The 14,868-nt window shown below is 38.0% G+C and overlaps 1 protein-coding gene across 1 annotated transcript in view; it reads left to right on the top strand.

Moving 5' to 3' along the window:
* The first annotated feature begins 917 nt into the window (after window positions 1-917).
* slc45a2 (solute carrier family 45 member 2) overlaps window positions 918-14,868 on the top strand; it is a 75,105-nt gene continuing 61,154 nt past the window's right edge. The window contains exon 1 of the mRNA XM_028803036.2: window positions 918-1,531. Coding sequence (XP_028658869.1) covers window positions 1,081-1,531 — 451 coding nt within the window. The 5' untranslated portion in view covers window positions 918-1,080. The remainder of the gene's footprint in view (window positions 1,532-14,868) is intronic.

Below are 14,868 nucleotides of genomic sequence, written 5' to 3'. Positions count from 1 at the left end.
GACTTTCTGCCTTTAGTTTTGTCTTCAGTAAGTGAAATGCATGGCCAGTTGGGTTGAGGTCAGTTAATGGACTTGGCCATTGAAGAATATTCCACTGCACTTGGTTTGCTGTCCCAGTGTGTTCTGGCTCATTGTCCATCTGTACTGTGAAGTGTCGTCCTATCAGTTGTGCAGCATTTGGCTGAATCTCAGCAGACAGTAGAGCCCTGGACACTTCAGAGATCATCCTGTGACTTCTGCCAGCAGTCATTCAAACCCTTTAGCTGCCACCCATGCTCACGTGAATGACAACGGTTTATTATTGCATATATTTTAAATTAGATATTAATGGGGCTTTCAAGCGCTTAGGGCCTCTAAAGGTCTTAATCTGGCCCTGTCACCAGTCCACCTAACCTACATGTCTTTGGACAATAGGAGGAAACCAGACACAAGTAGAACATGCAAACTCCTTGCAGGGAGGACCAGGACAAGAACCTTAGTCTCTGATGCTACCATTGCGCCACCACTAATTTCCATTCTGTTGTAATAAATTTAGAAATTAGGAAATAACTTGATTGACTAAAACAGGATTCCAGTAATTTAGACATTTATGACCTGCAGCCACTGTGCTTCTCCAGACTGAACTTACACACCACAGCACCCTTCGGATGTCAGGTTTTCTAGTTTTATTTTCTCATATCCTGAACATTTCATGTCTGCCACTGACACATTTTGCACGCATCTATGCCCTTTGGTTGGTTGTTTTGTGTTTGACTAAAGACTTTCTTTATTTTTATATTCCTTTTTCTTCCTTGGGGCAAAGCCATGACCTTGTTCTAGCTGATGAAAAGGATTCTTTCCCCATTGCATTTTTCTAATCTGCCCTGCATCAGTGAAGTGTAGCAGTAAATCTCTATCACATGAATGGAGGAGGGGGGGGGGGGTTCTAAAACATGTGCTCACTCCTCTTTAAGTTTATTGTTATTATTATTAAAAGTAAAAACTCCTCCTATCGCAACGACTAACCTTTCAAGACGATTTCAAAGAAATCATGCGCCCACAGTTCTTTCGGTAGTCCCGTCAACTTACCCAGAAAGCAGCATGACTCTACTCCAAAAAGACGAGCTGGACGAATTCACGCAGGTGGACTTCCTCGCTTCTGCCATGGATTTGTGGACGGCTGAGCAGCCGGATCACGAAGAAGGTCAGGACGACGACGACTCCCCTCCTTCCTTAACCAAGGAGCCGGCCAGGCGCTCCACCGGTAGGCTGCTCATGCACAGCATGGTTATGTTTGGCCGGGAATTTTGCTACGCCGTGGAGGCTGCGTTCGTCACCCCAGTGCTGCTCAGCGTCGGCCTTCCGCGAAGCCTCTACAGCCTGGTGTGGCTCATTAGCCCGGTGCTGGGCTTCCTGCTGCAACCCATCATCGGCTCGGCCAGCGATCACTGCACGTCGCCCTGGGGTCGCAGGAGGCCATACATAATCACCTTGGGGATAATGATGCTTGTCGGGATGAGCCTGTACCTCAACGGAGACGCCATCGTTTCAGGCAAGTTGTCTTGTTACCTTGGAAACGTGCATTTGGGGGGCGACCGTTTAAAGGTTTTAACAGTTCAGTGCCAAAAGTTTTGTGACGGGACAGACTTTAACTTTAACGTCAAGATAGTGTGGCCTGCAATGACTGTTATCAGAATGACACTGCACCGAAAAGTTCTCAGGAACGTTTTTGGTGAGTAGCGTAACCATAGGAGCTAAAGGATAACTAATTATGTGTCTGACCGTTACTAGTAATTAATAATGATCGTCTGAGGTCCATAAATTGATGCCCCCTTCTGGAGCCATTCCCCTGTTTCGCTGATGAACTGACACCAATTTTACACGCCCCTCAAATGTGAATGCAGCTAAACTTCGAGGTCTCTCAGAATCAGTTGTTTTGGTGTCCGCTATTAGAAGCAAATTGAACAAAAAATCTTAACATTTTGTATTTTATAGTATACGTTTTATTTTTGCGATGTGTCATTCAGGAGACCGCACTTTTTATTACTTTAGTTATAAGCTGCGCTCAACGGAGTAGTGGCTCTGTGGCAGAGGATCTGCGCTGGTAATCAGAAAGTTGACTCCATATAAACAGGGAAATGCTAAGGAAGAAGACGAAGAAGAATAAATTATATGCTGCACTCAGCTATGTTTAACACTACATATTCTTATAGACTCTGAATCGAATACATCATATAATTTGTATAAACAGACAAAATATGTAATAACTACGTGCCGGGTGTTTAGAAGCTCTGTAGAGTACTCTCTTTGTGGTTCTCTCTGTGTTATATCATTAGTATTGTATTAGATAGATAGATACTTTATTAATCCCAGGGGGAAATTCACACACACAAAAAAAATCCATGCCCACGTTGTAAAAGTAAGTGTGTCCGGGGAACGAATCCACATAGAATAAAGTGATAGGAGTGATCATTAAAAAAGAGAAAAATAAAAATAGAAAAATAAAGTCGTACACGGAGCTGCTGAAAAGGCTGCCACTCTCGGCGGTGCCAGAGTATTACTGGCGTACAAAATTTTAATATTTATAGTAATAGTAATCCATCCATCCATCCATTTTCCAACCCGCTGAATCCGAACACAGGGTCACGGGGGTCTGCCGGAGCCAATCCCAGCCAACACAGGGCACAAGGCAGGAAGCAATCCCAGGCAGGGTGCCAACCCACCGCAGGGTAATAGTAATTCATTTTATTTATTCGTAGGCGTCTTTCTAAACACTCAAGGATACCGAACAGTAGATAAAACACACATTATAAAACAACCAGAACGTGATTTCAGCTATGCAATTAATAAACGAGGAGGGTGGAAAGGAAACGGTAGTTTTGCTAGTGAGATAGAGCAGGGTGTCATCAGCTCTTTATATTAACGATGCATTAATTGTGGCGGAAGGGAATGGATGGATAATTGTGGCGGAGTTTATACTCCAGAGAAGTGAAGCTCGACGATGTATAAAGTAGTCTTTTGAGTCGCCCAGCTAAAGCCTTCACTACTAGCCGAGCGGTTTTGTATACCTATTGGCAGGGCCGTTCTTAGGACGTTGGGGGCCCTCGGCATAATTAGACTGTGGGGGCCCAAATGCGTGTAGTATTAGCTACAGTTCAGCCAGATTTGACCTGTCTCCACTGGGCACCGCGTGGAGGTATGTAGTGTGCAAAATGTGCAGTGCAGTGGTGCATATTTTTATAAATTTTAGAGCATTTTATTTATTTTTTTTTGTCACAATTAAAAAGTGTGTTTTTTATACAGTTTTCCATTTTTTTCTACCAAATTAAAACTTGGGCTAAATAACATTTCAGAATAAAGCTCAAGAAACGAATTCTTGTGGAATGTGACGTGAATGTTGCTTGTTGCTTACTGCTGGTCGGTTTTGAAAGGAATCAGTAGGAGAATGCACCTTTTCGGCCTCGACAAATTTCAGCAAAGCTCCTTTTTGTGTGTCAATCAAGGCTACATCGTCTGCCTTTATCTTTCTTTTAGCAGCACCGGATGGATAACTGTGTTTCATATTAATATGGCACGTGCGAAACTGCTAACGTGAATAAGACGCAGAGTATGATAAGGCCAATGCCAAGGCGAAAAAGGGAAGAAAGTGTTATACGCAACAGAAAAACATGGGAAGAAGTCTGCGCCCACGCTCATGTTGCAACCGTGGTCTGGAACGGAATGGTCTCCTCCGACGAGAGCACTCTATTTATTGATTTTTATGGAGGCGTGTTGTAACAGGGCTCCGCCTGTGCAGGGCCCTGGCCATAATGAAAGCCCCAAGCCCCAGTTATTTCTTGCAGCATCTCTGCCCCAGGAAAGGGCAGTAAACTTAGCATTAAACTTCGTAGTACAGATACGTAGCTTGCGTCGATCTTAAAAAAAAAAAAAAAAAAAAAACCCTCGAATGATGGGGCCCCTTTTGTCTTGGGACACCGGGTGACTGCCCTGCTCGCCCATGCCTAAGAACAGCCCTGCCATTGGGGTTGGCTCGTGACCTCGCAGCAAGTACGAAGTGACGTTTATTACATTAGCACGATAGTTTATCCTGGTGATGTTTTTTTATTTATAATTAATATACAGTAATCCCTCGCTACTTCGCGGTTCACTTTTCGCGGATTCACAACTTCGCGGATTTTATATGTAAGCATATCTAAATATATAACGCGGATTTTTCGCTGCTTCGCAGATTTCTGCGGACAATGGGTCTTTTTACTTCTGGTATTTGCTTCCTCAGTTGGTTTGCCCAGTTGATTTCATACAAGAGATGCTATTGGCGGATGGCTGAGAAGCTACCCAATCAGAGCACACACTTAAGTTCCTGTGTGCTGCTGATTGGCTCAGCGACGGAGTGCTGCATTAACCAGGAAGTCTCATCTCACTCATTCAGCATTAACGTGCTCTTGCTACTGCATTCAGGGGATTATCACCTTCATCGTCATCATTTTTACTGCGCAGCATATTCATCACCATCATCACGTCATATATAGCTACGTGTACTTCGCTATACAGTAAGTGTAAACTTATCTATCGATTTCATATTGCTTAGCAGTTGTCCCTGTTATTAATAGAGTAAAGGGTGGGTAGTAAACAATACAGGGAGGGTTTAAAAACGTCCAAATACACGTTAAATAATTAAATAAATATGGTGTCCCTACTTCACGGAAATTCAGTTATCGCGGTCGGCCTTGGAACCTATCTCCCGCGATAAGTGAGGGATTACTGTATATATATATATATTGTATATATGTTGTATATATATTTTGCACTCACGTTCAGTTTGCCACCTTTACTATAATAGTACATTTAGCACAAAAGTGTACCGCAAACATGGGGATGGGGGCGTGGAAAGTGGATGGAGTCAAAAGAGATACGGCTGACATGGTTGTCATCTTATGGGTCTCAGATTGTCTCAGGTCGCCGAATCTAGCCGAGGCTTAAAACTGTCCTGACTGTCTTTACATACTTCTTGTTTGTTCGGCAGCTCCCGTTAGAGGTCGTCCCAGCAGATCATCTTTTCCATTTTTCCAGTCTTCTGCATCTTTCTCGGTCACCTTTTATTGCCTAACTGAACATATTACAATATGCAAGCTTTCGGTGCAGCAAAGGCCTCTTCTTCAGGCAAGATTTAATTACATATGCAAGTTTTCATATAGTAATCTGTTCGGTTAGCCAATAAAAGGTGTAATTTTGCCTGACTTCACATTGCATCCATAATGGCTAACAGAGTACAATCTCCAACTACTACTGAAAAATACAAAAAAAACAATTTGATTCTAATCTTCATAATTTAAGATGACAAACTTCAAAGAACTCTCCAAGTGAAGGTACCAGTCCTAGATTTGTTTCCATGCTTAGCTGGAAATCTGAATGTTCTTAATAAACTTAGGAAAATTAACAGGATGAGTATTGATAGGGGCGGGATGAGAATGCTACTGTCCAATGGCCATCAGTCCCAAACCACTCCACCCCAAATAACTGCTACACTTCACTGATGCAGGGCAGATTAAAAAATGCAATGGGAAAAGAATTCTTTTCATCAGCTAGAACAAGGTCATGGCTTTTCCCCAAGAAAGAAAAAGGAATGAAAAAATAATAATAAAGTCTTTAGTGAAACACAAGACAATCAACAAAAAGGGCATAGATGCATGCAAAATGTGTCAATGGCAGACATGAAACCAGAGGTAGCCTTAGGGGGTGTGTGGGGCCTAGGGCTGACCAACCACATGTGGGGCCGGTTACGTCAAACACTGTTACTGGTATGTGTGGACTCTATAAACTTGCGCTGAAATTTAATAAAAATAATGTTAACATACAACAGATTTTCTAATTACAGTATTTAGCTAAATTTTTACAAGATAACACGCAGACTTTATCAAAATATAACTGAAGTATATAAATTGACAAATCCGCTCAAACAGGACATGTATACCTCAAAAGCGGGGCCTGGGGCGGTCGCCCCACTTGCCACCCCCAAACGCCGCTCTTGCATGAAATGTTCAGGATATGAGAAAATGGAAATAGAAATCCTGACATCCGAAGGGTGCTGTGGTGTGTAAGGTCAGTCTGGAGAAGCACAGTGGCTGTAGGTCATGAATGTCTTAATACTGGAATCCTGTATTAATCAATCAAGTTATTTCCTAGTTTCTAAATTTATTATGACAGAATGGAAATCAGTGGTGGCACTGAGGCACAGTGGTAGCACCAGAGACTAAAGTTCGCTCTGCATTTTTCTCTGTCACACCTACCACCTGCATGTCCTCTCTCACCTCATCCATTAACCTAAATCAGGGGTGTCGAACTCCAGTCCTGGAGGGCCACAGTGGCTGCAGGTTTTCATTCTAACCATCTTCTTCATTAGTGACCAGTTTTTGCTGCTAATTAACTTCTTTTGCCTTTGTTTTAATTAACTTGACTCAGACCCTTTAGTTCTTTCTTTTTCCTTAATGTGGAGCCAAACAATAATGAGACACAAAACAAGCTGCCACATCACCAGCTAACCACATTATCTGAACATAAAGAAAGGTGAGGGTCTCTGTAAGGTTGATCTCCGAGGTCACCAAAACATCTCGACAGTGTTCTTAGAAAAAACAGAAAATGAACAGTTTTGGAAATGTCTGCTGTGGCAGAATGAGAGCAGCAACAAGCTGTGGAATTAAATAATTGGTTTAATTAACAGCCAGAATTGGCTTCTCATTAAGAGATTGTTTGGAGTTTGAAGCCCCAGTTTAGCTGGTCATCTGTTGGCTCGTTTCACATCTCATTTCTGTTTGGCTGCCATTTAATGAAGAAATGAATCAATTCAGAGGACTGAATCCTTAAAAACAGGGCTATTAAAATGAAGGGAAAACAAGTTAATTAACAGTGAAAACTGGTCACTGATTAGGAAAATGGTTAGAATGCAAACCAGCAGCCACTGTGGCCCTCCAGGCCCGGAGTTCAACACCCGTGACCTAAATACACAAAAAATGGAACACTGATGTATTGTAAAAAAAAGTTTGTATCACTTGTACAAGTGAATTATGTTGCCGAGCCATGTAACTAACTAGCACAGGTTATAGTTGTACTAAAGTATTTTGAATTACTCGCATGAATAATCATTTCCGGCTGTCATGTGCATTATTGTGTGCCATCTGCAAACGAAGGGAATATTTTTGTAACTACATGAAGGGTATTCACAAATGATGGGCACCTTTTAACAGGTTAAAACATGTTACGTCATAAACGATCATGCTAATGAAAAAAAATCAGTGAATGTACTCTTAATGATATTAAAGTTTAATGAACTAACTGTTTATAAATCTCTCATTGGCATGCAGGTTAGGAGAACTGGGGAAGCTAAATTGGCCCTAATGTGTGTGTTTGCCCTGCAATGGACTGGTGCCCTGTCCAGGGTTTGTTCCTGCTTTGCGTCCCATGCTAACAGGGATAGGCTCTAGCAAAGTGATCCTGGTCTAGATTAAGCAGCTTGGAAAATGATGTGACATACTCTTAATGATATTAAAGTTTAATGAACTTACTGTTTATACATTTTTCATAGGATGCAGTCCAAAGACATACAGGTTACTTGAATTGGTGATGCCAAATGGGCCCATTGGTTTATGTGTGTTTTTTGTCCAATGATAGACTGGCACCCTGTCCAGGGTTTGTTCCTGCCTTGTGCAAAATGCTAACTGGGATAGGCTCCAGCACGCCCCTCGACCCTGGTCTGTTTTAAGCAGGTTAGAAAATGACATGACAAGTACTCTTGATATTAAAGTTTAATGAACTTAATCCTTAAGAATTTCTCATAGGACACGATATAAAGACATACAGGTTAAGTGGATCGGCGTTGCTAACTTGGTCATAGTTTTTGTATGTGAGTGTGTGTTCACCCTGCACTGGACTAGCACCTTGTCCAGTGAGTGATCTTTCCTTGTACCTGACCCATAGCCTTCTTCTAGCAGTATTTCTGGATGTGGCGGAAGTGCTGCCCCACAGGACTCAGCAGTGCCAGCAGCACCTCCTGGCGGTAGGTGCCCACAGTACCCAATAGGGCTGCTCCAAACTCCAGCTCCCATGGAGCCCTGTGGGAGTCTGAGACACTGCTGCAGTCCAGGGGGGCTGCCATCTGGCGCTCCGGATGAGGTTAATGCCCTGAATATGCTCTCTCCCCCAGTTCTTCCACTATATAGGTGTCCCGGCTGGGGCCCTTGTCCACCACATCTCTAATATTATTAGTTCATTAGAACAGATTACTCTTAAATATGCTTCGTACATTTGGCCAAGAGTAAAATCAACTTTTGCTTTTCCCACTGATTGACCTTGGATTTTGTTGATGGTCACTGCAAAACGCAGTTTTATATGAAACTGCATTCTTTGGAATCAGAACAGGTACTTATTAGGAATAATACTAATTTTGGGTGTAAATATAATTCCATCTGTGACACATCTTGTAAAAATGGTAGTTTTGATCAAATTTGTATATAACTCTTTGATCTTTAATTTTATACCATTACAAAGTTTTGAAGGGTTTAGATCAAAGCAGTTTACACTGAATCATGGTTGACTTTAGCTTTATACATACAACAATGGCATATACAGGTTTCACATTTACATGCCATATGCAGGTGTTTTAACTTGCATGGTTACACTGTATGTATAAATTTTATATTTTAGTAGCTTACTGTTGCATATTTATTCTGTAAAGGTTATTTGTAAGAACTCTGTGCTTGCACTATAAAAAGTCATCTGAGAACATAAGAAAAGCTTTGATGAAAATAGGCCACTGAACATCCTTCATCAATCTTTATTCACTTAACTCTGTGAAAATGACAAGAATAAATGAAAGTGCATGTCTCTATAATCTTTAAAGAAACGATAGTATAGAACATTGTGCAAACTCAGCACAAACCATTATTGGGCAGGGAATTGAAGTACCCAGTGGTACAAAACAATGCCTGTAAACTTTGCATTAAGCTTAAATCGTATCCTTTACATTTGAATTTTGAATCTGAATCATCCCTGCTGAGGTGTTTCTGTGTTCAAAACAGCATTTGTAGTTTTACTCCTTTAAGGGAGATTCATGTTATTCTGCATTACTTGTGAAAATTTTAAATCACACTGCTTTCAGATAGATGCATTTTTAACTGGTGATTTGTTTCCATCTAAAAATGAACTTATGTGTTTGTTGGTATGTGACTACTAGTGTACTACTACTGGTCAGTGACTCATATTAAAAATGATAAGTGAATTAGCTATAAACTGGAAAGGACAAATATTTTCTTTTATTTCTGTTTTGGAAATAAAGTATGGTCTTTGCTAATTATTTTTTTTAATTCCACAAAAAATGTATAATAAATATTTGTGTGCTAGTCATGCTGGTTTGTATGATATTATGGAGTGTCGTATAGTTGTACTTTCTGCATACAAGCTGCACATTCACTTTACTTATGACAAGTCAGTTTGTTATGATTATCAGCCACTCCACACTTTCAAAAAGTATTAAGAGTTTTATAAAATAAATGATTTTCACTGCACACAACATCTTCTGCCTGTTTTAGGAAAATAAAGTATATTTGCACATTAGAGAGGATGTGTAGTATAGCAAGGAAGTGGTGGTGCAAGATTTTAAAATAATAACAGTGAGCCTTGGGCTAGTGAGTGCATAGTAGTGGTGGTGGTGCTGCTGTGAAGGCGTGTGGCCACAGGGTTTTCAATGGGGAAACGAGCTGATACAAGTGCAACTGGACAAAATTAGGTTCTTCTGTAGGGTTTCTGGGCCCACGTTCCATGTCAGGGTTAGAGGTGTAGCAATATGGGAGGACCTTGAAGTGGAACTGCCATTTTCTGGATTCAGAGTAGGCAGAGTTGAGGTGGTCTGGGCATGTAGTTAAGGTATCTCCTGGGTGCTTTCTACGGGAGGTGTACAAGGCACAGCCAGCTTGGAGAAGACTTTAGACCTAGCTGAAGGATTTTATTTCTCTCAATTGTCCTAAGAGTGTTGAGTGCCATAAAGCAAGGCAAGCTAGACAGATGCTACAAGAGATAGAACAGATGCTTGTGATTATTGAATTATTTGATCCAAACGCATAAAGAAAGATTCTTTATTTATTATTTGGCTGTAATCATAAATTCTGCATCAAAAAGCCTGTTATGTTTAATTCTAAGAATTTTACTAATCCACCAGAAAAGAACAGTTAATGTTCGGGGGTGAATTACATGGATTGTTCTTGTTTTTACTGGACTTGCAGCAGACTCAATCACGTTTAACTAATTAAGAGTTTCTCTGTTAGATTTGTAGCAGTAAGGAAATAGCCAAAGCCAATTGCCACATATAAATGTATCTCTCCACAGCCTATTGTTATTAATTAGCATTGTTATTTTTAATATTTAAAATTAAATTATAATTTATATTAAATAAAATAATATTTTTTATTGATACCTAATAGGAAACGCACTGGCTGCAGCAACATCATAAATCATAAAAAACATAAATTAAAGCATAAATAAGAGCAAACTATTACACAAAGTGTTAACCCAGATGTATACATATAATAATAATAATAATATAACAAAGCTAGATACTATCTATCTATCTATCTATCTATCTATCTATCTATCTATCTATCTATCTATCTATCTATCTATCTATCTATCTATCTATCTATCTATCTATCTATCTCTGTATATATATATATATATATATATAATGATGTTTTGAGTTTGTGTAGCTTTCTAAATGTATGTAAGACTAAGTCTAAGTAATTAAACTAAATGAGCTTATTACCACAAAGAATACCAAAAAAAACTGAATTATCATTATTGCTTCCAATTAATTGTAAAATATCAAACTGTGTGAATTAGCTTTAACATTTGTTTATTTAAACTGGGGAGTCTAGATAATGTCCTCAAAGTACCCCTTCGTGCTACATGAAGAATCTGAGCACTTGTATTTGATAATGATGATAATAACATATTTAGTAATGACAATATAACTTGTTTTTCAATCTGTGTACTTTTTAAGTTAATTCACTCTACACAGCTTTGAAGGATTCAAATTTCTAACTGGAGCTATTCTCAGTTAATTTAAGTGAACAAAGATTTATCCCAATGTTTGGATTAAAAATATTCATAAATATTAAAATATATATTAATGAAAGTGGAATAACATTATTTTTGAAATGTAAATTTGTGAGATTAGGGGTGGACAAGATATGTATGTACTGTATGTGTGTATGTATATGTGTATGTGTGTGTGTATATATGTGTGTGTGTGTGTGTGTGTATGTATATATATATATATATATATATATATATATATATATATATATATATATATACTGTATATATATAATATTTGTCCCACAAGTAAAGTCTGACATTATCCCATCAAAACAAATCAAAGGACTTACAGCCTGACCTCTGGCTTACTCTTTGTTTTCACTACCCCTTAGTCATGTGGGGTCAAGGAACCAATCATATGAAGGTTTACTAGTAGCACCAGTGTTGTAAACATCATATCCTTCTAAAGTCTTACATTAAGTCATGTACATGTCTGCCCATATTGTGTAAAAGTAAATTTAGTTATTTATTCTTTCTGCCATGAATTCATATTTGTCTATGATAAATATATTTAACTTATTAACAACTAACTTAGGCAATTTATGACAATTAGATGTCCATATATGTGTATACGACTAAAGAAAAATATGCTTTATTCAAATGTATGATTTTCTAAGGTATGCATTTTTTGTTTTCCGCTATCCTAGTGTTTAATTAGGTATTTTATTTGTCTTTCTACTTTGTCATATTTCACTCTTCATAACCACAAGGTTAGAAATTGTTCCATCTTCACTACTTTTTCTTTTGCATTTACATTTAATAATGCATGATCTTGATATAACATTTGATGTTAATTAGTATTGTATTACATTTTCAGTTGGTCCTGCCAGAATTCAAGTCAGATCTTTATCCCCTTGAATACAGTCTGTCTCATTTTTCTTTGTCTACAGCTCCCCAGGGTTATGCAAATGTATCAACAATCTAAGACAAATGAATATGGGCTAATCGCCAACAGAGATGTGTGTAGCCCACTCTATTACAATTTCTCTACTACATTGATGCATGTTAAATCTTGCTTATATTTTGCAACAGCTTTGCTTTTTTTTAGTATTTCTTTTGCAAGTGACCTTTCCTTGAAATAGAGAAGTGCTTGTAAGGCTTGTTAGTAGGACAAACCTTTTGAACAGGAGACCTAAGCTGTCAGTTTTTACCTAATGTATCTTACTATAAAATGAAAAAGTAGAGGCTTTACAGTTAGTATGTACACAGTATTGAGCAGACTTTAATTATGCAATAAATACAATCAAAAATATTTTCAGTTTATGTAAAAAGGATGCTTTATAATTGCAAAGAAATTAAGAAATTGATATGTTCACACATTAATCTTTGTCTTATAGCATTACCTTACTTTTATGTATAAATGTACAGTGTAGATTTTTGCATATAGTTGTAATAATAATAATAATTATTATTTTTTATATAACATGTCATACTGATACATGCAATTCAAGGTACTTTCCACAGATTAATCAACAAAAGAAATATATACCACATTTACTTTGATTATTATCATTATTTAATATTGTGATCATTTCTAATAAATGTAATTATACTAAATTCAAAATCATCCAGGTATTAATTAAAATTTAACCACTAAAGTGCAAAACAAACCTTCACTCTTACCTTAAAAGGTTTTCTAATTAAAGTATTTATACATTAAGGTTGACAATAGACAACCATATCTAATTAATATATATATATATAAATAAATATCCATCCATCCATTATTCAACCCACTATAGCCTAACTACAAGGTCACGGGGGTCTGCTGTAGCCAATCCCGGCCAACACAGGGCACAAGGCAGGAAACAAACCCCGGGCAGGCGGCCAGCCCACCGCAGAATATATAGTATATAGTATATATATAGTATATCTTACAGTATATATCTACATTTTACCTATCAAAGAATCCAGTGTATAGTGAAAAACATATTCCACAGCTTTTAATTAACTAAGTAAGATTTACTTAATAATTATACAAATCACTTGCTTTCAATACAAATTTAAAGGGATTTTTAATATAAAAATTGAACAACATTACCAGGATATAGTGGTAGTATATTTCTTAAGCACTAAATGGTAACAGTTAACAACCAAGCAACAGGTAATTTAAAAGTACAACATAAATATAAAGGCATTTCAAGGAGTAGAACTTTGAGAGCATTGTTCGACAGTTTTGGCCATCATATGTAATCAACAAGCTGCTGAATGTTTCAAGTCATTTTCTTAATAGTAGCAAGCCAGGTCAGTTGAAAAGAGTTTCCTGCTGCATCAGTGTATGTACATTTTTGTTTCTAAGTTGTACATTTCATGAAATGACTCACGACAGCATCAGCATTTGTTAGATCTTACAGGATGACTAGTAAAGTAAACATTGTAATGTTACTGTTCTTTCTGACTTTTTCAATACTAAAATTAGTTTTGCCTGAAAACAAAGGGCAGCTTTTTATAATGGGTTTCTGGTTTCTCTCTGCATACAGTGCAGTACTCTCTCTGATTTGGCTTTAATACTGTTCCCTTCCTGCAGCCCTCTCTATATTGCGGAATATGCCCCTATTTAATCTATTGAAAAAGTTCTTCCCATATTTGAAAGGTTATTTTCCATTTATTTTTGTCTTAATGCCACTTGTAATTATGATCCCTTTTACACGTAACTGGTGAGTTGAAGCAGCAGTAGAACGGTTTGCCTTGTACTTTCATCTTTTGTTTAATCCATAACAAGTATGCGATAATTATCTTACTTATATCACCGTAAACATTGAGAAGATTTGATTAACTATTGCCATTACTACCCTCACTGCCCCAGTTGCTTTACAACAACAACATTTATTTATATAGCACATTTTAATACAAAAAATGTAGCTCAAAGTGCTTTACATATTGAAGAAAAGAAAAATAAAAGACAAAGTAAGAAATTAAAATAAGACAACATTAATTAACATAGAATAAGAGTAAGGTCCGATGGCCAGGGAGGACAGAAAAAACAAAAAAAAAAACTCCAGACGGCTGGAGAAAAAAATAAAATCTGCAGGGGTTCCAGACCATGAGACCGCCCAGTCTCCTCTGGGCATTCTACCTAACATAAATGAAACAGTTCTCTTTGCTAGGGTTCTCATGGAAGGACTTGATGATGATGGTCATGCAGACTTCTGGCTTTTATTCCATCAATGTTGGAACATCTTGATGCTTTGAGTAGATGGTGGTGGCGCAGGCCGCCACCACAAAGAAACCGGAAAAAGAAACAGAAGAGAGAGTAGGGGTTAGTACGGATTTTAGAGCCACCATGAATAGTTATTATAATGAATTGAATATACAGAGTATCAGGATTAAATTAAAGTGAAGTTATGAGAAGGCCATGTTAAAATAATGTGTTTTCAGTAGTTTTTTAAAGTGCTCCACTGTATTAGCCTGGCGAATTCCTATTGGCAGACTATTCCAGATTTTAGGTGCATAACAGCAGAAGGCCGCCTCACCACTTCTTTTAAGTTTTGCTCTTGGATTTCTTGGACACTCATTTTAGGATCTAAGGTTACGATTTGGAATATAGGGTGTCAGACATTCCGATATATAAGATGGAGCAAGATTATTTAAGGCTTTATAAACCATAAGCAGAATTTTAAAGTCAATTCTGAATGACACAGGTAACCAGTGTAGTGACATCAAAACTGGAGAAATGTGCTCGGATTTTCTTTTCCTATTTAGGATTCTAGCAGCTGCATTCTGCACTAGTTGCAAACGATTTATGTC

Source organism: Erpetoichthys calabaricus, chromosome 5, assembly GCF_900747795.2.
Source record: "Erpetoichthys calabaricus chromosome 5, fErpCal1.3, whole genome shotgun sequence".
NCBI classification, from domain to species: domain Eukaryota; kingdom Metazoa; phylum Chordata; class Cladistia; order Polypteriformes; family Polypteridae; genus Erpetoichthys; species Erpetoichthys calabaricus.
This window is presented reverse-complemented; position numbering and strand designations above follow the sequence as displayed.